At 38.4% G+C, this 24,181-nt stretch overlaps 1 protein-coding gene across 4 annotated transcripts in view; it reads left to right on the top strand.

Moving 5' to 3' along the window:
• MYO5A (myosin VA) overlaps positions 1 to 24,181 on the top strand; it is a 222,693-nt gene that overhangs the window by 153,879 nt on the left and 44,633 nt on the right. For all 4 annotated transcript variants that reach the window (XM_024232523.3, XM_054531491.2, XM_024232521.3 and 1 more), the window contains exons 21-27: positions 3,455 to 3,694; positions 5,367 to 5,615; positions 8,623 to 8,716; positions 11,042 to 11,190; positions 15,670 to 15,783; positions 22,069 to 22,212; positions 22,431 to 22,484. In XM_024232523.3, coding sequence (XP_024088291.2) covers positions 3,455 to 3,694; positions 5,367 to 5,615; positions 8,623 to 8,716; positions 11,042 to 11,190; positions 15,670 to 15,783; positions 22,069 to 22,212; positions 22,431 to 22,484 — 1,044 coding nt within the window. The remainder of the gene's footprint in view (positions 1 to 3,454; positions 3,695 to 5,366; positions 5,616 to 8,622; positions 8,717 to 11,041; positions 11,191 to 15,669; positions 15,784 to 22,068; positions 22,213 to 22,430; positions 22,485 to 24,181) is intronic.

Here is a 24,181-nt window from a genome sequence, read left to right as displayed (position 1 = left end):
CTCTGTTTTCACAGCATTTTCTCTTCTGTGTATCTGACTTGACTTTTCCTATCTGCCTCTTATAAGAATAATTATGATAGCATTTAGGTTCCACCCATGTGATCCAGGATAATCCTCCCATCTGAAGACCCTTAACCTAATCACATCTGCAAAGGCCCTTTTTCTGAATAAGTTAACATTTGCAGGTTCCAGGGATTAGCACCTAATTTCCTTGGGGCCCACTATTCAGATGACTACAGAGAACTTTGAATAGATAGAATATATGACGAACAGGTTAAAGGTTATTCCAAGAATGAGACAACCTTGGAAGAATTTACCATGGTGAAGAGGAGGCAAATTATAACATTAATGTGGTTAAAATTGTATCGACAGATACAATGCTCCAAAAGTTTTTGACAAATAATCTTACATCTAGCAATAATTAATGGGGTCACCAGAGTAGTCTTAATTATCACCTGTGACCATTGATCAACGATTTTTATCTCTTTCATTTTGGCAAGGTTTGGAGTCTATCCTATAGGGTATATTTCAAGTAAGTGAGAAATACAAGCCTGGATATTAGAGCTCTATGGACATCACCATTAGAAGGAGCATTAATGGGGTGATTTGGGTCTCTAAGCACAGGCAGTATATGGGTGTGACCTAGGTCCTATTTATTTATTTATTTATTTTACTTTTTTTATTTGAAGTGATTTTAGACAACAAAAAATTCGAAACTGGTGAGGCTTGAATGAGTGTATTTAATAGCTGTGTTTTGAAGATAGCTACTCCAGATCTTTCTGCTCACTCCTCCTTTATGTAGTCTCATGCTCTTTCTATATAAGCATGAGATTTTAGGGAGGAAAGACGTTTGAAGTTGCTTTTCAGATACACCAAACTAGTTACTTTCCTGTGTTCCTCACTGCTCTCCTTGGAAACATCTGAGCTGGGTTTTGAGGCCACTGGTTTAGTAGTGGCAGCCTCCGGCCAGCTCAGGCTCCCACTGTGACTGGACAGGGTGGAAGGTGGCAGTGTAGAGGCTTGCTCACATGTAAGCCAACAGCCATCACATTAGTGCTCCTTCTAGCTGTATTTCAGGTCCAAGGTTCCCCTTCATGAGATTTGGGGGGGGTCTTAAAGAGAGTACAGGTGTTGATTAATTTCTCTCACTCATGATGAAAGTGAGATTGAAAATGGAAGCTCTGATTAAATGCTGTTTCCATTTGACTAAAATTACAAAAATGGACCAATGTCCAAAGTTACACGGGAGAAGCAAATGGAACAGGAAAAATGGAATTAATAGTTTTGCCACTGTGTGCTGCTTGAGTTTGAAAGTCTTTAATTTGCTATCACTGAGACTCATCCAGTTGCTCCTTACTCATCCGGATAAGACAAAGGCCTCCCTCCAGACTGTGATGTTCAGTGAACGTTCAGAACTCCCAACCTCAGTGCAGCGTGATGCGGTGGCTACACTGAAGGAAAACTGAAGGCTACCTTAGCATTAGGAAAACAGCCACAGAAGGCAGGCTTGAGGGGGCTGAAGATACTACTCAGATCTCCTGAACAACTGTGTTCATTTTGTATTTGATCGTTTAAAGTTAACCGCTTATTTCTTAAATGTATCTTCTAGGATGACACATTTTAGTCATTGTTTTTTTCAAGTACAGTAACCTAAAAATAGCAACTATTCTTTTAATGATCTTATTAAACTGCTATATATGTGGATAGATGCCTTCAGAGGTTTTTGCATTTTAAGAGTTTGATAGGGCCAGGCATGGTGGCTCACGCCTATAATCCCAGCACTTTGGGAGGCCGAGGCAGGTGGATCATCTGAGGTCAGGAGTTTGAGACCAGCCTGACCAACATGATGAAACCCTGTCTCTACTAACAATACAAAATTAGCAGGCCGTGGTGGCACACGCCTATAATCCCAGTTACCCGGGAGGCTGAGGCAGGAGAATCGCTTGAACCTGGGAGGTGGAGGTTGCAGTGAGCCGAGATTGTGCCATTGCATTCCAGCCTGGGCAACAAGAATGAAACTCCGTCTCAAAAAAAAAAAAAAAAAAAAGAGTTTGATAGGAGGTACATTGTGTCCATTTGTAATAATCACGAACAAGTATTTAAGTATATAATATTTAAGTATCATTTATATCATACATGAGTTACTTCATAAAATTATAAACATAAAAATCTGCAGATGCCAGATTTTTCTAGTTTTTCTTTTATTTTCTCTTTCTTTTTTTTTTTCTGAGACGGAGTTTTTCACTCTTGTTGCCCAGGCTGAAGTACAATGGCACGATCTCGGCTCACTGCAATCTCCGCCTCCTGGGTTGAAGCTATTCTCCTGCCTCAGCCTCCTGAGTAGCTGGGATTACAGGTGCCCGCCACTACGCCCAGCTAATTTTTGTATTTTTAGTAGAGACGGGGTTTCACCATGTTGGCCAGGCTGGTCTCAAACTTCTGACCTCATGTGAACCACCTGCCTTGGCCTCCTCAAGTGCTGGGATTACAGGCCTGAGTCACTGCACCTGGCTACCTCTTCTTAAAATTCAAGAATTTCTTCTCTATCTTTCCTAGAAAATGTTTATACGGTGTCCGTTTGGTGCTCTTTAGCGACAACAAATTCATCTAATAAGGCAAACTTTTGTTTGTTTATAAGTTTAGGGAAATATCATGTTTTTTTTAGGAAATGTAACATAAAATCAAAAGTAAGATTAGTTTGTTTCACATCTTGTTACTTTTACCTTTCATTTTAAAGCCCCATCCCTCCTACCTTTGAATCCCAAAAGTGGATCCTTGCTACATTTGAAATAGCAATGGAAAATCCTCACTAGAATGGTATTCCTCAAATGTAGTAAACAAGAGTGTCATCTTTTAGTTTCTAAAAAAAAAAAAATCAATAAATCAGTACAAACTTTTTAGTACCCCAAATGTTGGCCTCTACAGACAGTTTGCTGCCCATACCCTATGTCCTCATGCACGGGCCTAATAATGCATAGTGAGGTGGTATCAGCAGTCAGGGTGGTAGGGATATCTCTTATTTTAGTAGCACATAGTTTACAGGATGCCTGGTTCTGTTAATTTTATAGAGGATCATCTGTTGCCAACAGAAATCATATACTAATAAGAAACCTAATGTATTTTTTCTTTCTTTTTATAGTTGTTTTTCTTTTGGTAATCTGGTGCTTTTTATTTAGACAGCTTCCAAGTCTATATTCTGCTTAGAATTATACACATAATATGTGCATATGACACATTTTTATGTATGTTTCTGAAATCACCTTCTAAAGTCTACTTTTCAAATCACTTTTAAAAATAATTTTGTAGCCTCAATATATCTGTGATATGTATATTGTCAATTCAACTTTTGTGTCTTTTCCTCTAGGCAATGTATGGATTTTCAGCCCGATATAGATTGATAATCATGAGTGTAGTCCAGGGTCTTGACATTGCTTGCCCTTATCCTTTTCTGCAGATACTCCGTGAGCACAAAGCAGTCATCATTCAGAAGCGAGTCCGGGGCTGGCTGGCCCGCACACACTACAAGAGGAGCATGCATGCCATCATCTACCTTCAGTGCTGCTTACGGCGGATGATGGCCAAGCGTGAGCTAAAGAAGCTCAAAATCGAGGCTCGCTCAGTGGAGCGCTATAAGAAGCTGCACATTGGCATGGAGAACAAGATCATGCAGCTGCAGCGCAAAGTTGATGAGCAGGTGTGTTTCACAAAGGGCCCTGAGAGTGGAGTATGCCTGAAGAAATCCACCAGGATTATTTTCAATATTGTTTTTCTTTGACTTTACCCTTTGGTCTTAGTAAAAAGTAAAATTATGACTGTATTTATTTCCATAATGAGCATGAAAGTACTTACGAACTCATAAGGTGGATCACAATTGCAAAAACTAAGGCAGGAAGTTATTATTATTATTACTATTATTTGAGACAGGGTCTCACTCTGTCGCCCAGGCTAGAGTTCAGTGGCATGGTCGCAGCTCACTACAGCCTCAACCTGCTGGGCTCAAGTGATCCTTCCACCACAGCCTTCTGAGTATCTGGGACTACAGGCACGTACTACCACACCCAGCTAATTTTTTTATTTTGTAGAAACAGGGTCACATGTTGCCAGGCTGTTGCCTCAAGCAGTCCTCCTGCCTCAGCCTCCCAAAGTACTGGGATTACAGGCATGAGCTACCATGCCTGGCAGGAAATTATTTTTGAGAAGAGAGATCTACTAATGCTTCAAACCTTTATGACCAAGAGTCATATTGCATGTTATTTATTTTTCAAACACCAGCTTGAACCAGGCATACTGTATTTTATACTTTGCAATGCGCTATCACAATTATCATTTATTTTCATGTGGTATCATGTTCATTTTACAGATGAGTTGGTTTAGCATTGAAATAGCAAAAGCATCAGGAAAATGTTGATGCTTCTGATGAACTTGCAATCTGTTGCAGAGATAAAAGTTTGATTGATTAAAGATAGTTACTAATATTTTAGCACATGTAAATGATATAAAGGTAATTAAGAATATAAAAATACTAAGGAGAGCAAAGCAAAACAGGGATCAGAATGAAATGGGGTGAAAGATTTTCTGAGTGGGAGGGAGAAATTTTGAGGTAGTAAACATAAAGATTTGTGAGAAACTTGTGTGTGTGTGGGGAGAGGGTTTTTTTTTTTTCTTTTTTTTTTAAGACAGATTCTCACCCTGTCACCCAGGCTAAAGTACAGCAGTACAATCACGGCTCACTACAGCCTCAAACTCCTGGGCTCAAGTGATCCTCCTGCCTCAGCCTCCCAAGTAGCTAGGACTACAGGTACACACCACCATGTCTAGCTAATTTTTAAATTTTTTGTAAAGACAGGGTCTCATTATTTGCCCAGGCTAGTCTTGAACTCCTGGCCTCTTGTGATCCTCCTGCCTTGGCCTCCCAAAGTGTTGACACTATAGGTGTGAGCCACTACACCTGGCCAACTTGTGATTTTGAGGCTGTTTTAATCATCTTATGCATCACTAAGCTAGTAAATGGTTTTTAGCGACATTTTGATCTGTTTTCAAAAACAAGTATAGATCCTCCTATTTCTGAATTAAGAATCAGGAAATTAAGAATTTACTATGTAACTCACCCTGTGACTATGAGAAAATCACATCCGTCTTGCTTACCACATCAAACAGAATTGAATTAATTGTGCCTGTTTTCTTCTCTCTTTGTGTCACCTAGAAGGTAATGGTTGTGCTACTGCAAGTATTGTAGTATTTTGGTTGGATACTATATCAATGTTATGATGATATAGCATGAATATGATGAATAAGCATGGTTTTCTCACTAAATACATTTGATGATATGTGTATTTACTTATTGTTACTTATGTGTATGTTTAAAGAACAAAGACTACAAATGCCTTGTGGAGAAACTAACCAATCTGGAAGGAATATACAACTCTGAGACTGAGAAACTACGAAGTGACTTAGAACGTCTTCAACTAAGTGAAGAGGAAGCGAAAGTTGCCACTGGGCGGGTCCTTAGTCTGCAGGAAGAAATTGCCAAGCTCCGGAAAGACCTGGAGCAAACTCGTTCAGAGAAAAAATGCATTGAGGAACATGCAGATCGATACAAACAAGAAACAGAGCAGGTAGGAATAATGTCCATATCCCCATCTGCTCTGTGCACAAAGGAGATGTGCTGTCATCATGACTTGGTCCATGTGACTCAATATTAGTTTTATTAGAAATGCAGTACAAATTTTAGTTGAATTACTGTTCATTATTACTGTTTCCCAAGCTTTTATTTCGCATTATCAATGAGTAGGCTGTAGGTCTTTTAGTAGAACTTTCTACTCTAATAAGAACAGAGGCAAAGCCGTATTTTTAGGAGAGAATGGCCAAGTACCTACTAACACTTGTATATTTAAAAAAAAAAAAAAAAGTCAGTCTGGGACATAGAGTCCTTTTAAAAGAAAAAGTCAGTCTGGGGCATAGACTCCTTTTTCTTCAGTAGGGTTAATGTGATTAACCCATTTATGCCTAAGGTTGCAATTTTTTGAATTGCAAAATCAGTCTTTGGCAATGATTTTGAGCAGTAGAATATAAATAACTCCCACATGCTTAGTGTTCCAGTAATGGAACATTAGACATAATATTTAGTACCTGATGGTAGGGATCCTTGTTGAAGCCTGCATTAAGGCTGTATTAAGAAGTCCAAGCAGGAGAAGTCTAAATGTCTGCACAGTGATTGCAACCAACAGCTTTACGCAAATGGAACCCTCCCCACAAAATGCTTTCAGATTGACCAGTACTTGCATGCTACAAATTTGTATGAACATATCAAAACTTTATTAAGTATAGAAGACATTAAGATTGTCAAGTAGTAATGAGATGTACTGCTGAAACATTTGTAAAAGTACCTCAACATTAGGCTTCCTGGAAAAAAGTAATCAATTTTCAGAGATTCCACTGGTATTACCATCTTTAAATGAAAACAGAGTTGCCTGTGTCAGCTGTAACTGCTGGCAAGAATCCTGATATGGTTTGTCTGTACTGACTTCTAAATATTAATATCAGCATATGCAGTGAGAACTACAGCAGGAACTTAGATGCAGGTCGGTTAGGGTAGGGTGGCTGGTAAAATTGCAGTCCTTCCATGGCATTACAGGTTCCAGTAAAGTAATTCCTCCTATATCTCTAGATCTGTATTCTATATATAGAAACAGCAGTGCCAAAAGGTGAGATTCTTTTCTGTTTTATATAATGTTGTTTTGATACGGCAAGCTTGTTCTCTCAGAATTAAGGCATGCACTCAAAAAGATACTCTTGAATGTTTAAGATCTCTTTTCTTCCCTTTAAGTCTCCCAAAACCACGGAAGCTTTCCAGCTTCGGATTCCTCAGAATCTGTACAGTAGTTAAGTGTGGTGGGAAGATTCTCCTTTCCTTTTCAAAGCCAAGTTCTTGCCTTTCTAGTCTGATAGAATAAACACACAAGCAGATTCAGATTTTTTCTTTCATTTCATTTCATTTCATTTCATTTTCTCCCACTTCTCACAGAGATAACTATAGGCACTACCTTTAGTTCAGACGGTGTTTCCTATGTTGTCTAGGCTGGTCTTGAGCTCCTAGCCTCAAGCTGTTTTCCCACATTGGTCTCACAAAGTGCTGGGATTACAGGTGTGAGCCACTGCACCCGGCCCCATTAGTTCTTTTGATGGAATGTAGTGATAGGGGAAGAATGAAAACATTTCACTGTGACAGTCAGCTTCATGGTCAGGAAAATGATATTCTCAGTCTGATCAAGGAGCCCAGAAGTTACAGTAGAGTTATGTATGGTTCCTAACCAAGAGCATTTATCAAAACTGCTGGGGAGTTTTTATATAAAAATGGAGCTATCCAGACTCTGGGAGTGTGGGCTAGGCACATTATTTTGAAAAAGCACCATAGGTGATTGGTTGTGTACCCCTACCAAACAAGAGCCTCTCCTGAAAGCCCACAGAGAGCTGGGTTTTTTTTTACTGAAAGTGGATGTTAAGGCAAGGTCAGTGCAGAGGGAAAAGACTGAGCCCTCGGAAGAGATACCTTCTGGACTGATGTCTGCTGTGTGTGGCACAGTGTTTATCCAACTTTCCTGCTCCCCGGAGCCCTCTTTTCCTGTCCTAAACCCCCTGACATGATGAGAGATTTGCCTGCCAGTTCTCTCCCTATTATTAAAGCTCTTGTTTTCAGAGTTCCTTAAACTTTAGCTTAGAAAAAGGAATTCAGATTTTACTCATCATAAGCACACACTTTATTCCAAAGATGAACTGAGTAAATTATGTACTTTGCAAAATTACCTTTGGTTTTAATTTTTCCTTCCTGGGAATCCTTGTCCAGCAAAGAACTAGAAAGTTAAGAGTCAGCTTTTGTGTGTGTGTGTGTGTGTGTGTGTGTGTGTGTGTTAAAATATACATGACATAAAATTTACCATTTTCACCATTTTTAAGTGGACAGTTCTGTGGCATTAAGTACATTGACATTGTTGTAATGTCAATGCTTATTTAAACATGGAATAAAAGGACTAGTTCTCAGCCTTGTAAAACTCTTAAAGCGAGATGAAAGAGAAATTCTCTTTCTTGACATAGATATCAGGGAAAATCAAAAGGTCTTCAGTGAATTTCCCAAACTAAAACATCCTGATATCCTTCTTAACCTCCTTAATCTCCCCACTTGAATCATGGGTACACATAAGCTTTGTGTGAAAGCATGGAGATGAGAAGGTAATATCAATTACCTTTGAGAGCAAATGCTGACTTAGTGCCAGGCAATTTTTTAATGTTTAATGTAAAGTAAAAAACCATCACCATCCTTATCCTTCAAGAAATTCTAGTCTATTCTGGAAAAGAGGAAAGTAAATCATTTATAATGGATATAAAGAGCATATACAGGGTCTTGTAGTAGCACAGGGAAAAGACAGCTAATTGAAGGGTTTTCAGGAAGGCTCTTAGGAGGGAGTAATGCTTGAGCAAGTTTGTAAGGTGACTAGACATAACCAGGCAAAGACAGGGAGCACAGAGGTGGTGGAAGTAAGGAATGACTGCTTATGGTCCTTATCCTTAGTCATCAGGCTTCCTCTGTCCATTGCAACCATCTCAGTTTATGGTTTCATTTTGTAGCTGGTATCAAATCTGAAGGAAGAAAATACTTTGCTGAAGCAAGAAAAAGAAGCCCTCAATCACCGCATCGTGCAGCAGGCTAAGGAGATGACAGGTAAAGCTTATATGTGTACTACACGCCAACCAACCTCACACCAAAGTTATGTAAGTTACAATGTCATTTGATGAGTTACACAACATTATTTAGAATTTAAATATTTTTAAAAGTTGAGGCTGTCATCAGCAAATTTACAAAGTTCCAAGAGGCAAGAGATCAAATATTTTGGTTGAATTCGTTGGTTGATAAACTTGTAAATCTGGTATCTCTAGGTACAAATGTGAACTCCGGTTCAGTCAGTGTCATATATAATTAAAAAAAAAAAATTTAATTTGTTCTGCATGTGTGATTTATTAGTTAAGGCTTATAGAATTCCTAATGATTTAGTAAGAATTTTTGAGCCAATATGTGTATATTTATGTGTGTGTGTGTATTGTCTTTTTTTTTTTTTTTTTTGCTAAATCAATGGATGTTATTCTAAGATTCACCACTCTTTGCTATTAAACTAAAAAAACACTAATTTTTAAAATAGAGAACTAACTAGATATGGACATTTATTCTGTTTTCTGTTTGTGAGGTAGGTTAGAATGGTGATAAATTTATAAGGAATCCACATATATATAAATATGGGGTAAGAAGATACAGATCTATACAGTAATTAGTGGTGGAAATGGAAGAGAAAAGATGGTTTGGAATGGGGATATATTATATGAAAATAATACATTTTCATATACATTCTGTTGATTACACCTCTATTCAAAAAAGGCAAAAATGTTCTAAGATTTTACAATGAGATAACAAAACAATAATGGTATGTTATTAGTAATAGGGATACTGAGAAAAAAGTACACATTTATGAGGCAAATTAATGAGGCCAGTTGTTAGAGTGTTAAGTTTGATATGTCAGCTAGGACCTCAACATGGAGGTGTTCAGAAAGCAAATCCAGATTAAAGATTAGAGAAAAAATAAGAAGGGAGTCTAAAGATACCCATTAAAACTGTGGTGGTAAGAGAGACTGCCTCACCTCTCCTAGTTGAAGGGGATAATACTGAGGAAAGAGAAGAAAACCTGGAATTAATGACCATACTAAGGGATGAGGTAAAGAAAAGGAGCCAGAAAATAAAATTAAGAGGTGAAGGAGAAAACAGAGCCCTGGAAAGAAGGCTGCTGGGAGGCAGCATGTAACAGAAGGATCCAGAATGATGAGAATCTTCTAGGAAAATATAAAATGTTATTTGAAAGTGAACTGTAAGAACAAAGAAATGACAGTGAGTTTGCCAAGGGAAAATTTTTTGGTAGCCTCAGAGCAGCTTCTGCAAACTGGTGAGAATAAAAGGCAACTTGCAGAATGTTTTAGAGAGAAGAAATTCTTTCATTCATTCATTTACAAATTATTAAAGCCCTACTCTAGGGAAGCACTGTGGTGGGCACCAGGAAAGCAGCTGTGACAAGACACTTGTAGCCCTTGCCTCATGGTACTCACAGAGAAAGCAGTGGTGAAGCAATAGAAGCAGGCAGGGCAGATTAAGATTTAGCCTCAAAATATATGGGTAAAATGGAGCAAAGTGGTAGAAGCTTAATATTATAAATGTGAGTGGTTGGCTGACTGAGTTAAGACATATAGCTGAGATTTCAGGTTTTGTTACTTTACTTCATCTGCAGTCAAGGGCTAATCTCCAATCTCCAGATCATGTCCTAGCCAAAAGCGAACCACAGCCACAGAGAGGGCTGAGGGGTAGGTAAATGGAGAAGACAAGGTTTCCTCAGCAGCGCGTGGGGTATGACCAACAAGCACACAACACAGCTGGCCAGGCCTGAGCATTTTATCTGGTTAGAAGCTGGGGAGTAATAGGATAGCAGGGGAGGTTAAAGTCGTAGAAAATGTAAGATAGAACTGTGAGATGGTAAATGAAGAGAGACTCTGTAGAGTAGGACAACCGGGTCCACTGAAAAGTTGCCATTCTCCTGAGAAATATCTCTCTTGAGAAATATCTGTGAGGAGGTCATTTTGAGAGAGTACACTACTTTGGGCAAAATAATTTTATGAATAGAATACAATTGGAATAAAAATACGTACACTTTAGTTACTAGACAATGACTAGTGGAAGTTTTTCAAGGATGTACTGTAACCAGTGTATCAATTAGTGGTACTAAGGCCAGAGTACATGGAATAACTCAGTAGATGATTGTTATTATTAGTAAATTATTTCATTTTTTGGTCATTTTTTCTTTTCCTAAATTTTACTAAGACACTCTTCATGGATCACAGTGATACTAAAAGTGAAATTCCCTGCAGAGAAACTGGAAATCAGTATACATGTTTACACAATTGCATTCTCAAGGGGCCATCTTTAGTATGCATATCCTTTTTTTAATTTCAGAAACTATGGAGAAGAAGTTAGTAGAAGAAACAAAACAACTGGAACTCGACCTTAATGATGAAAGGCTGAGATATCAGAACCTTCTGAATGAGTTCAGTCGCCTGGAAGAAAGATATGATGACCTCAAGGAAGAGATGACCCTTATGGTGGTGAGTCAAATGCTTTTGCTTTTTTTTAATGAAAAATTTTAAACATATACAAAAGTAAATAGAATAGTAGAATGAACCTCCTTATCTTCTGTGTATCTACCACCCAGTTCCAGAATGTTCAACACATATTCACCTCCCATTCCATCTCTCCAACCCACTCCATCCAATGGATTGGATTATTTTAAAGCAAATCTTAGAAATCATATAATTTTATTCAAAAGTACTTCAGTAAAGTCAAACACTTTAAAGACTGGGCTATGTGATAGTATAAAGTCAGTAAAGTTGGATTTTTGTTTTTGGTTTTGTTTTTTTTTTGAGATGGAGTCTGCCTCTGTCACCAGGCTGGAGTGCAGTGGCACAATCTCGGCTCACTGCAACCTCCGCCTCCCAGGTTCAAGTGATTCTCCTGCCTCAGCCTCCTGAGTAGCTGGGACTACAGGTGCCCACCACCATGCCCGGCTAATTTGTATTTTTTGTAGAGACGGGGTTTCACCATGTTGGCCAGGATGGTCTCGATCTCTTGACCTCATGTTCCACCCGCCTTGGCCTCGCAAAGTGCTGGGATTACAGGCATGAGCCATTGCGCCCAGCCAGTTGGACTTTGTTTTATATATCGAATGGCCTAATGTAAAATTTACATGTAGACTGGTTTTGATTACAATTTTGAAGATATATTCCTATGAAAAGAAAATTCAGACTTCATTTGTAATGAATTATCTATTTCAAGGACTCTTCTGCATTTGCCAATGTACCTTTCGTACTTGTAATAATTCTGCACATCCTCCCCATTCCATGTATCCTGCTATCAGGAAACAAAGAGTTCCCAAGCATCCCTACAAGTACCAGTCTTAAAGGTAACCTAATTATACAAATGACCAGAAATGCTCTGAAATATCTCATAAAAAGCCAGATAATTCAGTATCGGTGGAGCAGAGTATTTGCTTCAAATTTTGCTTCTATCTGGACCTACTGACAAAGTTCATTACAATATGATACTTAAAAGTCAAAATAAAAGAGATTGTGTAATACAAAAGATAGGCTGTCATCACCTTGCAGATGAGAAAATCCTGTCTAAAAGAGACTAAAAAGCTAATATAAATCCCACATTGGACCATTATTTCAACCCTCACTACTCTGATTTATGTGTGACAAAGAGAAATTAGAAGTAGATGCAAGTCACCATTATAACTGTTCTTATAATTGACAAATCTAAAGACCCTTGTTAAGCTTCATCTTCCTAGATCACCATGCTACCCTTGGTCCCATTGAAACCTTTCTTCCTTCACATTCTGTAATTCTTAGCTTTCTCTAGAATCTGTTTCTTCTTTTTCAGTGTTCATGTTCCCCAGTTCCATTCTTTGGTGTATTTTTGTTCTATTTATTAGATGACAATGCCAACATTTATTGTTAATCTCTGTTTCAGTTATGGTTAGAGCTAAGCTTTTTAACCCAGTAGGTGTTTCTGAGACCCCCTAGTTATTTGGGATGTTAATAAGTGGGATTGGAAAAGAAATTCTTAGGTAAAATAAATGTGGTAATCTACTAGGTTAAACAGAGATAAACAGATGTCTTTTCTGCAGAATTTCTTGGATTCTTTAATAGTGCATGCAATATGAATTTCAGAAAATAAAATGAGAGAAGCAGGTGCCATACATATGTATCCCTCTCTGAGCATATTCCAGAGATATCCATCTGTGAGGAGGTCATGGGTCTCTTTAGTCGAGGAGGTAGCCATTTCTAGAGAGGCCCTCTAGTGACGCCTCTTCCAGCAGCTTGACACGGCTCCTCCTTCCTGCTAAGCAAGTCTACCTGCTCTCCATCTGTTCCCAGCAGTGCTCTAGAGGTAGTTTTATTTGCTCAATTTCTTATTTCTCAGTCATGTGTCCTCTCCATTGTATGCTTGTGACTCAGTCATTCCTCTTGGGAGACAAAATGGTCAGAGGAAGGGAAAAGGAGAATGCAGAGGAAGGGAGATCAGAGCTCACTTGCTTCCCACTCATTTCTTCACTAGATCTCCTTTCCTAGCTCCAGATATAGTCAAGATCACAGTTTTTGCAGAAAATATTTGCCCAGAATTGCAGAGAATAAAAAAGTTGATCTTATAACCCATAACAATTAAAATATTAGTGACAATATCTTATTTTAATGTTTAGGTACAACTAAACAGCTAACAGATGAGTACTTGACTAATATTAGACTGACACTATTCTGCAAATGACACTCTCACTGCTTCAGTCCAGAGCTAATGAAGCATTTGGTTGTAAACAGAGTCGTCATATGAATGGAGGAAACTTGAGGGAGGGGACTTGATACACTGCCTCCAGCGCTTCCCATAACCTATGTGATACATGGGCCAAAGAACACTAATAGTGTCACTCATTACCAGCCTCTAGAGTTGGTGGCCCTAGTGCAAGAAGTGTTGTAGCATTTTTCTCCAAGAACATTCGGTTGTCCAGGGAATATAGGGGCAGAGGCAAAGAGGAAGGACCAATCCAGGGCTAAGGAGTTTCAAGCCACTGATGAAAAGATGATGAGGCATGGGAATCCAGGCTTATGAAGTGTTTAAAGATAAATTAATTCCAGAGAGGGGAGGGAAACCAGCATGTCAATCGTGGGGTCATTAGTCTTGACAAAGGGATAAAACAGGTTCTGGAAAAGAAGGAATCATGGGAGAAATCAGGAGCAGAAGAGGAGGGAGGTGCAGACCTTGAAGGAGAACATGATGATCCAGTCAAATATATATCCTTGTAATTGAAAAACATATAAACGGGGGAACAAAATCCTAAAAACAGAGAACTGAAAAGTTATCAACAAGGAAGTTGTTGAATCACTGCAGTCTCCTAACAGCAGCAGAAGTTAACATTCATTGAATGCTTGTTATGCCAAGCCAAACTCTTTACTTGCACACTCTTATTTAATCCTCACACAGACCCTATGAGATAGAAATTAGTACCCTTTTTTTTTTTCCTGATGATGAAACTGAGGCGTAGAAAAGTTGGGTAAGGGACAAATAAGTCGAAGAGCTGATATTCCTGCCTAGCTCTCTCTCGTTTCAGATCCAGAGCACTTAACCACTGCCCTGTATCCAAAAGTTACATTAAATAGCAAAAAGCAATGTTGCTTCTATTAATGCCTTAAGGTATTCCTTGTATAATGATAGATATATGTGGGAAGACAGGGATCTCTCTCATTTTTAATATAAGCTTATTAAAAATCTTTGTCCTGGTGTTTATCTGGACTACCTATTTTTCTTAGTGATACAACCATTTTATTAAATAAATGCCTTTCCTACAACTGTGGGCTTGGGCTGGAAACTTTAAGTAAGAGTGCCTGTGTCTGTAAACAGACAGTGAATTTGAGTACCTTTGACTTCATCGTCCCCTTTAGTGTGTACCCCAGCTTCTGGATCGTTTCACAGGTGCTAGTGTTGTTGGATCTTCCCTTCACATTGCAGTACAGGTTGGGTTGGCCTGGGAGACTTTTAAGTGCCTCTGGGTGAGTCTGCTCTCCATAAGCCTGGGTGTTGGAAGGGAAGAGACAAAGAAGCTCTTTGTGGCTTCCAGCTCTTTTCCAGTAGCTGGGGAAAGGTACAAAGAAAACTGGACAGATGAGAAAGCTCTCGGAGGCCTTTCTGAAGCCCTGAGGACTGTAACGCTGCAAGATTAAGCCACTGGATCTTTCCACCTCTCCTGCTGGGGACATGCTAAGAGCTCAGCCTTCTAATTCCTTCTTCCCTCAAGTTATTCTCTAACCCCTTCTCCTACAGGAGGAAAGGGTGTGTCGTTGCTAAACTTTTCTATTCCTCTTGAGGTTTCTGAACACTAATTTCCTAGGTATTACATGTCATAAAAATGCCACCTGGATGCCCGGAGGTAATAACCGAGGGCTCTTCAGAGGATTACTAGAGCAGCTTTCTTACCTCCCGTGTACTGTCCATCCTGCCCACTGCTCACTCCAAAGATTTAACTTCACGTATTAAAGTGACAGAAGTTAGAGCTGCCTGTGTGAACTCCTTCATCTTTGTTTTAAACCATTTATGCCTAGTTACCATGCAGTAAAATGATTGTGCATGCCATTTCAATATATTTTATGAGGTTTTTGGTAAGTTCTATTTGATTACGGCACTAAAAGTCAGTGCTTGGAAGCTTCACCCAGTGCTTCACTGAGCACTGCTTCACCCAGTGTGACTGACCGCTCAAAGCTTTCAACACCCAAAGGGGACTCGACTAATAATCAGAAGTGATTTTCATTTGGGCATTTGGTTTTGCAGCTGTTCTTGTCCTGTCATGCCAGTGTACCTTTTTCTTTGAAGCAGTGACCTTTTTGTAATTATTTGGTCAAAACAATATGGAACAAATCACTTGGGCACCAATACAAGTCAGGAAGTAGGGATAAGAACCAAGTCAAGGTGGATGCTGTCTTAACTATGCCTAGACTAATTATGTTGCATTAATTATACCTGGGTTATTTGCCTTGCAGCATGTGCCTAAGCCTGGACACAAGAGAACAGACTCCACCCACAGCAGCAACGAGTCTGAATATACCTTTAGCTCTGAAATTGCAGAAATGGAAGACATTCCATCGAGGACAGAGGTACAGTTTAGACATCTATCACTGAAAGTAGGATGTGAGCATGCTGTTGTTAACAAGGAACATTTCCATTGCAAAGCAGACTCCAATTGGCCATAAATGTAGTATTTGTTTGAATCATTTATTCTTTATAAGTGACTTGTAGATACCAACTTATTTACATTTTTGTACACTTAAATGCTGTGTACATACATACCTATTGCATATTTTTTTGTCCATACAAATTTTAATTTTAATTTTTAATGAAATTTTGATGGTGAGATTTTATTTTTATAATTCTCTTTTACCCCAACATGATATGTTTACAGGAATTTATTTCAGACTGAGGTAAATTATTTTATTTTTATTTATTTATTATTTATTTACTTTATATCTATGGACCACCACTGTAGACAGAGGTAAATTATTTTTAAAGTAAGCCCTTTGTCCTTGAATATTATAAACACCAGTGCCCCAGAGTTTAACAAAACTGCTGCCTCTGTTTTATGCCAGTTTTTACCAATGTAACTTTCTTCTACAAAATGCATGGAAAATAGTTTAGAAATCTGCTTTAATGTTTTGTGTTATGTGGTATGAAACCAAAATGATGTATTACTTAACTCCAAGAGTATAGTGACTTTTAGTTAGATTATTCCCAACCAATTCTAAGATCTTTTTAAATATGATATAGTTTCAATAATGGGTAATTCAGGCACAACTGTCCTATTTTTATATTATATTTTTTGAAAATGGCCAAATCAGAAATAGACTGCTTCTGGTAGAATAGCTGGAGAAATAGAGTGATTCTTTCCTTTCTTGTCTTAGTTCTACTTAAGAATGAAGTTTCTGCCATCTCATTCTGTTAATTTTGAAGAAAAATGTTATATAGTTGGAATGTCATATCATTGGAATCATACATACAAGAAGGCTAAGTAATTTGTCCAAGTTCACAGCTTATAAATGGTAGATCCAGCATACTAACTGAGGCTTGTCTCTTTAGAATTCGTGTTCTTAAGCCATTATATTCTACTGACTTCCATCCAGGGATTCTATACTGCAACTCTCCAATCCCTTTTCTATATATAGCTAACATTGGCTGGGGCCCATGGATATAACAGTATGGCCAGTATATAGCAGGACAGAGGTTTTTCCAGTTATCTATTGCTATGTAATAAATGATCTCAAATTTTAGTGGTTTTTTTAAAAACAGTAATTTATTATTACTCATAATTCTGTGGGATTTGACTGGGGAGTTCTTCTGTTCCATGTGGTAGTGGTCGGAGTGCCTCATGTAGCTGCATTCTTTAGAGTGCTTGCTTCTCTTCCCTGGGCCTCTCCATGTAGCCTCTCTTCAGCAGCAGGTAGGTGGGTTCTAAGAGTGAGAGACTAAAAGATGCCAGGCCTCTTAGAGCTAGGCCCAGAACCAGCCCAGTGTTAGTTCTGCCGCATTCTGGTCAAAGAAAATCACAAGGTCAGCCCAGATTCAAGGCAAAGGGGATAGATTCCATCTCTTGTTGGGAGGAAATACTTGTATGTTGAGAAGAATCATTGGTGCCATCTTTGGAGACTACCACAAAGTTAGACTTTGAAGATTTAAAAATTAGGACTTCTGAGCCTTCAGTAGATAGGAAGGTTTTAGGATTACATCCTGTTGATCTCAGTGGGAGTACTCACTTGCAATAGTCGGAGGGAAGTACATTTACAAACTGCCCATTCCAGTGTAGTACCACTTTAGCAGCTCTGCTGGTAGGGGGAAGCCATGATAAAAAGGGTGTGCTTGCCGGAAACCAGTCTGTAGCTCTCTGGAGAATTCGCCTGCCAGTCCCACTTGTTTTGCAGCCCTCCCATGCTTGCCGATCTTCATGGGCTGGATTGACATTGCTTTGGAACCAGTGCTCCTCCTGCTTGGTGTGCACCTCTTCTAGGAGCCCTTGACTGATGATCCCTGTTCTGCTTCTGCTCTCAAGCTTTCTCACACCTTTCACCTCTGGGGAAGGGTCACCAGAACTTTCTCAGCTGTCATTAGGAGTTATTTCAGAATGACTGCCAGGCCTGTAGTGGTGGTAATTTTGTGAATAAATTCAGTTATTTTGATTTTCCTCAGATGAGAGACTAGTGTTATTTTTTAGGTCAGTTAAAAAGCTTCGCTGTCTTAGAAAAGCCCTGGGTGACAAAGTCCTTACTAAGGCAAGAAAGCGAAACAAAACCTCAGAAACTTCTCTGTGACAGATGGCCCAATCTTCCTTCTTGCTCATGGGGTATAGTGAGGACATCTCTTTAATTTGATAGCATCTCTTTAATTAGATGTGTCATTAGGGCTCAGAATGGGTACCATCGGGAGCACTCTTAAATAATTACCAATCTTTATGCCTCAAGTCATTTTGCATTTTTCAAATGTAATCTTTTGTGATCTTCCATTTTCTATTGTAACATTCTTATCCACAGAATTTTGCTCTTGTCCAGCAATCAACTATTTGTTTATATAGTATTAGCCAATGTCTAAAGAGTTATTACCCCATCACATTTTTTCTTTTCTTTTTTTTTTTTGCTAGTTCTAGTTATCAAAACACCATCCCATTTTAATAAGAGGATTCCTTTTAAACAAAAAGTGCCCATTCAAGGCTCAAAGGAATGATTTCCAAGTGATATTTTAGGTATAATGAATGAAGTATTATATTCATTTCTAGAATGAAAGGCTCTATGACAGTGTAGGAAAAGATTAAATAATTTAAAATTTCAGGGACATGTACATCATTCATAAATGAACAAACATTAAAATATATAATATGGAATGTTTAAATTGTAAATAAGCATCAATATAAGTATTTTACACTTAATTTTTATGAGGGACGTATAGAGAAGAATTTTTATATGAATGAAATTCTGTAGTGATTTCATGTTGAGGCAAGATGTTATATCTGTTCGGCTAAGTCAGGACAGACTTTATTATAAAGATTATATACCTAAAACTTTTTCTAATTGTTAAGTATTACAAAGTAGGCAGAAAGAAAAAGTTCAGGTGTAATTAATTTGTGGACAAATGACTTTGACAGCCTATAAATGCCTACTTTTTTGTTCAATTGATTCTTCTTAGGTTGTTTTTGAATTGGAATAACACTTAACACTACTCTGAATTCACGAAAGACCAAAGGTAGCTAATTAATATACAATTCCTGAAAATAAAAATTATTCAATCTCATCAAAAGTCAAAGAAGGCCAGGCGCAGTGGCTCATGCCTGTAATCCCAGCACTTTGGGAGGCCAAGGCGAGTGGGTCACCTGAGGTCAGGAGTTTGAGACCAGCCTAGCCAACATGGTGGAACCCCGTCTCTACTAAAAATACAAAAAATTAGCCAAGCGTGGTGGCAGGCGCCTGTAATCCCAGCTACTCAGGAGGCTGAGGCAGGAGAATTGCTTGAACCCAGGAGGCAGAGGTTGCAGTGAGCTGAGATTGTGCCATTGCACTCCAGCCTGAGCAACAAGAGCAAAACTCCGTCCAAAAAAAAAAAAAGTCAAAGAAATGCAAATTAAATCAACAACGAAGTGCCACTTTTGGTCTATTAACTGAGCTAATTTTTTTTTTTTTAATTATAACAGTCACTACTGTTCAAGGCAAGGTGATGGTTGCTGATAGAAGTGTAAATTGGCCCAATTTAATGGACTTTTAAGAAATTAATGTTTAGATATTTATATACTGGGGTGTTTATTTTAGTAATATTCCAATAGCAAAAAATTAGAAACAACTTCAACACCCATGAGTAAAATAATAGCTAAGCAAATGGTGACACACCTGTCTATATATTGAAATATCATATTATAAATTTGGGAAACAATGCAATGCCAAGTTTAAAAGATCATATAAAATTATAGTGACAATATTATTGTAATTCTTTAAATCTATAGATGCATAGAGAAAAAGACTAAGAAAAAATTGTAGTTTTTCTGTGGAGATAGGATTATGGCTGTGTTTTTCTTTTTTGAACTTTTCTTATTTCCTAAATTTTCTGTAAAAGCTTATTCTGTTCTCATATCAGAAAAGCAAAAGTAAACATTCTCTTTTTAAACAATTGGGTAGATTTACCAATCATTTAAGAATTATATTTTGACCATTTAGTTAAATAAATGATTGTTGCCATTCTCTCGCTCCTCCAGCCCAACTTGTCTCTCTCTAACAAAGGGACTCTTTATCTTCCACATTAATTCTAATAGTACAATTATTTCTCTTCTTACCTCATTAAAAATTAAAACCTTAGGTAAACGTGTCAAAACAATTATGGCATCCACAACTTCCATGATGATGGTTAGTTGTTTCCATTTTTTTTTAGCTTTAATTAGTGTACCTTTATTTATCCTAGTAGGTCTCATTGTGATTCTGTTTTGGAACCATTTGACACATTTTTAAAATGTTATTAGGTTATCTTTCAGTTTATTAAGAACTATACAGTCGTCCCTCGGTTTCCACAGGGGATTGGTTCCAGGACTTTCATGAATACCAAAATCTAAGGATGCTCAAGTCTCTTATATAAAATGCAGTAGTATTTACATATAACCTATGCACATCCTTCCATATTCTTTAAATCATCTCTACGTTACTTATAATACCTAAGACAAGCTATGTAAATATAGCATTATTTAATACCTAAGACAATATATAATTAAGTAAAACATTATTTAATACCTAAGACAAATATAGTGTATTGTAATACCCAAGACAATATAAATGCTTTGTAAACAGTACAGTATAATAACTATTTATTTGTAATAAAAAGCCAAGTTGTGCAGCACAGACCTATCCGCAGAGCCAAGGCTGGGTTTTATGTCTATTTCAGCAGTCTCTTCTTAGTGGGGACACAGCCCAGCCTAACCAAGCAGCGTTTTGTTAAAGTAGTGAGGGCTAAACTCTCTTCACTGTTTTCTGAAGAGGCAGTAAATATTCTAACAGTAAAAATGTGATAATCATTTTCATTTTATTGCTTGGGAGTTTTTTTGGGGGGGAATATTTTTGATGCACAGTTGGTTGAATCGAGAGGATGTGGAACCCACAGATACAGAACCCAAGGATGTGGAGGGCTGACTGTATATGTTTTGGTTTATCAGATTTCAGTTTTCTCTGTGTGATCTCAATATATTTATGCTGGCATTTCATATTTTCAAAAATCATTCTTCCTGATTGTAAATGTAGAATCTGCCCATTGTAAACAATTTAAATATGGGAATGTGCAATGTAAAAAATGAAACTTTCCCATAGTACATTCCATCCTCTGAGATAACCATTGATGGCCTTCCAAATTTTTATATGCATGTGCTAGGTATACACTTAAAAGTACATACGTTTGTGTTTTATTAACAAAAACAAGATATATTTTCTGTCCTACAGTTTGTGTGATCATGTAATACTTTAAGATGCATTTATCTGCTCATGTTGATATACTTCATTCTTTTTTTTTTTTTTTTTTTTTTTTTTTTTTTTGTGAGACGGAGTCTCACTCTGCTGCCCTAGCTGGAGTGCAGTGGCGCAATCTTGGCTCACTGCAACCTCCACTTCCCGGGTTCAAGCAATTCTCCTCCCTCTGCCTCCTGAGTAGATGGGATTACTGATGTGTGCCACCACGCCCGGCTAATTTTTTGTATTTTTAGCAGAGATGGGGTTTCACCATGTTGGTCAGGTTGTTCTTGAACTCCTGACCTTGTGATCCACCCGCCTTGGCCTCCCAAAGTGCTGGGATTACAGGCATGAGCCACCGTGCCTGGCCTACTTCATTCTTTTTAACAGCTAAAAACTATTTCACAGTTTGGCTATACCATAATTTATTTAAACAACTGTCCTATTGACTGACAGATTACTGTCAGTTTTTCACAATTACAAAAAAAAAAATGCTTCAATGAACATCTTTTTCCATATATTTTTATATACTTGTGTAAGTATTTCTGTAGGATTAATTCCTAAATGTAGATTTGCTAGGTTAAAGGTATGCACATTTAAATTTTAGTAAGTTCGGCAAAATTGCCCGTTTCAAAGGCCTACTTTTACTTCCACCAATATCATATGAGACACTGTGGCTAACGCAGAGCATTATGAATCTTTTTAGTCTTTGCCAGTCTGATAGGGGAGAAGTAGCAGCTCATTGTTGTTTAATTTGCATTTCTCTCATTGTTAGCTAGGTTGAGCATTTTTAAAATATATTCTCTAGATGTTCGTATTTCTTATTCTGTAAGTTTGCCTATTTTTCCATTGAGCTGTTTGTCATTTTCTCATTGGCTTGTATGTCTTCTGGCTTGTCTTGACCATCTTGTGATTCCTGGGGTTTAGGAACCAAGTGAGAAGAAGGTACCTCTGGACATGTCATTGTTCCTTAAGCTCCAGAAGCGGGTCACAGAGCTGGAGCAGGAGAAGCAGGTGATGCAGGATGAGCTGGACCGCAAGGAGGAGCAGGTGCTCCGCAGCAAGGCCAAGGTGCGCAGCACAGCCCATCCGCAGAGCTGAGGCTGGGCTTTATGTCCATTTCAGCAGTCTCTTCCTTAGTGGGGGCTCAGCCCAGCCTATCCAAGCAGCACTTGGTTAAAGTAGTGAGGTCTAAACTCTGTTCACTGTTTTTGGTAGAGCAAGTAAATATTTTAAGAGTAAAAATGTGACAATTAAAATATAAAACTTTTACTTTAACTTTTCCCTAGGAAGAAGAAAGACCACAAATTAGAGGTGCAGAACTGGAATATGAGTCACTCAAGGTAATGGGGAGTTTCTGCTCAAGACTTTGAATATTTTGTTTTGGCAAGAGGCCCACTCAGAGCCTCTCTTTTTCTCAGAGAACATCCTTAAGGGCTGGAGATTGCACCAGAGGTCCTAGCTTCAGCCTTATTCAGCATTACTTCTTGTGTTGTTTCTTTTCATAAATTCCATTTCATATAAGCTAGACTTTAGTCTTAACAGGAACAGGAGAAGTAGCTGCTGTTCGAGGCTGTGGTAGTAAAGGACGTGGACTCTAGCATCTGCCACTATAAAAATCCGATTGGGTATGATGGGGCAGACCAGACATAGGAGTAGGAATCTGCTCTCCAGACTTCTCCTGCTTCACACAATAATGAATGAATAAAAACATTCTCTGTAGTATGAATGAAGCCTGGATTCACAAAGTATTAGATTAGTGGCTCTCAAAATATGGTCCCTGGACCAGCAGGATCAATGTCACCTGGTAGCTTGTTGGAAATGCAAATTTTCAGGCCTCACACTACTAGACTTATTGAATCAGAATCTCTGAGGGTGCGCCCCAGCAATCTGTGTTTGAACAAGACCTCTGGGTGATTCTGATACACAGTAAATTTGGGAAACATTTGTAGTTTACACATCAAAGTAATGACATTTATGTGTCTTCTGTTACAGAAATGAGTGATAAGAATCTGATTACCAGTTGGTGGGAGAACGGGGAAGGGAGAGAGCATTCATTTTTACAAAAGAATAGATTAATTCATGAAAGAAAGGGTTATATATTCTTAAACTAGAAAAAAGAAGGACTTTAAATAGTTTTTTTTTTCTTTTTTCTTTTTTTTTTTTTTGAAATGGAGTCTCGCTCTGTTGCCCAGATTTGAGTGCAGTGGTGTGATCTTGGCGCACTGCAAGCGCGGCCTCCCAGGTTCATGCCATTCTCCTGCCTCAGCCTCCCGAGTAGCTGGGACTACAGGTGCCCGCGACCGCGCCCGGCTGATTTTTTGTATTTTTTTAGTAGAGACGGGGTTTCACCGTGTTAGCCAGGATGGTCTCGATCTCCTGACCTCATGATCCACCTGCCTCGGCCTCCCAAAGTGCTGGGATTACAGGCGTGACCCACCGTGCCCAGCCTAAATAGTTTTAATATAACACATTGAAAGGACTGATATGGTGCTACAAACCTAAGATTTTGTCTCTGCGAAGAAACAATAAAATATTCAGTGTTTATACACAAGTGTTTCAGTATCATCAGGCCTTGTGTCCTGTGCTAAATGAGGCGCCATGGTGCTTTTAAGTGCCTGTCTGTATCTGTGTTTCCCAACCAGTATCTTGTGACACTTGTGTTCTAGTGTCAGTGGCACTCTATTCCGGGTTCCTATTGCCATTGTTTGAACAGAGCATGGAGTGGGCAGCACTAACTGGTGGCAGGGGCTGGCTGGTAGGACATGAACTATTGGAAGGATGAGGATGTGCATATCCTTCTGGATGGTTGAAGGAAGGCCTTCAGCCTTGCCTCCTGCCTCCCAAGGCTCCGCCCACAATGTCACAAGTGTGTCACACAGAAAAGAAGTTTGAAAAATGCACTATTTGTTGTCATTTAGACACAAAAGGGAGTTTTACTGGTTTGAATGATATGGTAAATTTTTTTAATCAGAAGTTAAAAGCCTAACATTTCAATAGTCTTTCCATTCTGCTTTATAAAGGAAGTAAGAGGAGACTA

This window comes from Pongo abelii, chromosome 16 (assembly GCF_028885655.2).
Source record: "Pongo abelii isolate AG06213 chromosome 16, NHGRI_mPonAbe1-v2.0_pri, whole genome shotgun sequence".
Taxonomy (NCBI): Eukaryota; Metazoa; Chordata; class Mammalia; order Primates; family Hominidae; genus Pongo; species Pongo abelii.
This window is presented reverse-complemented; position numbering and strand designations above follow the sequence as displayed.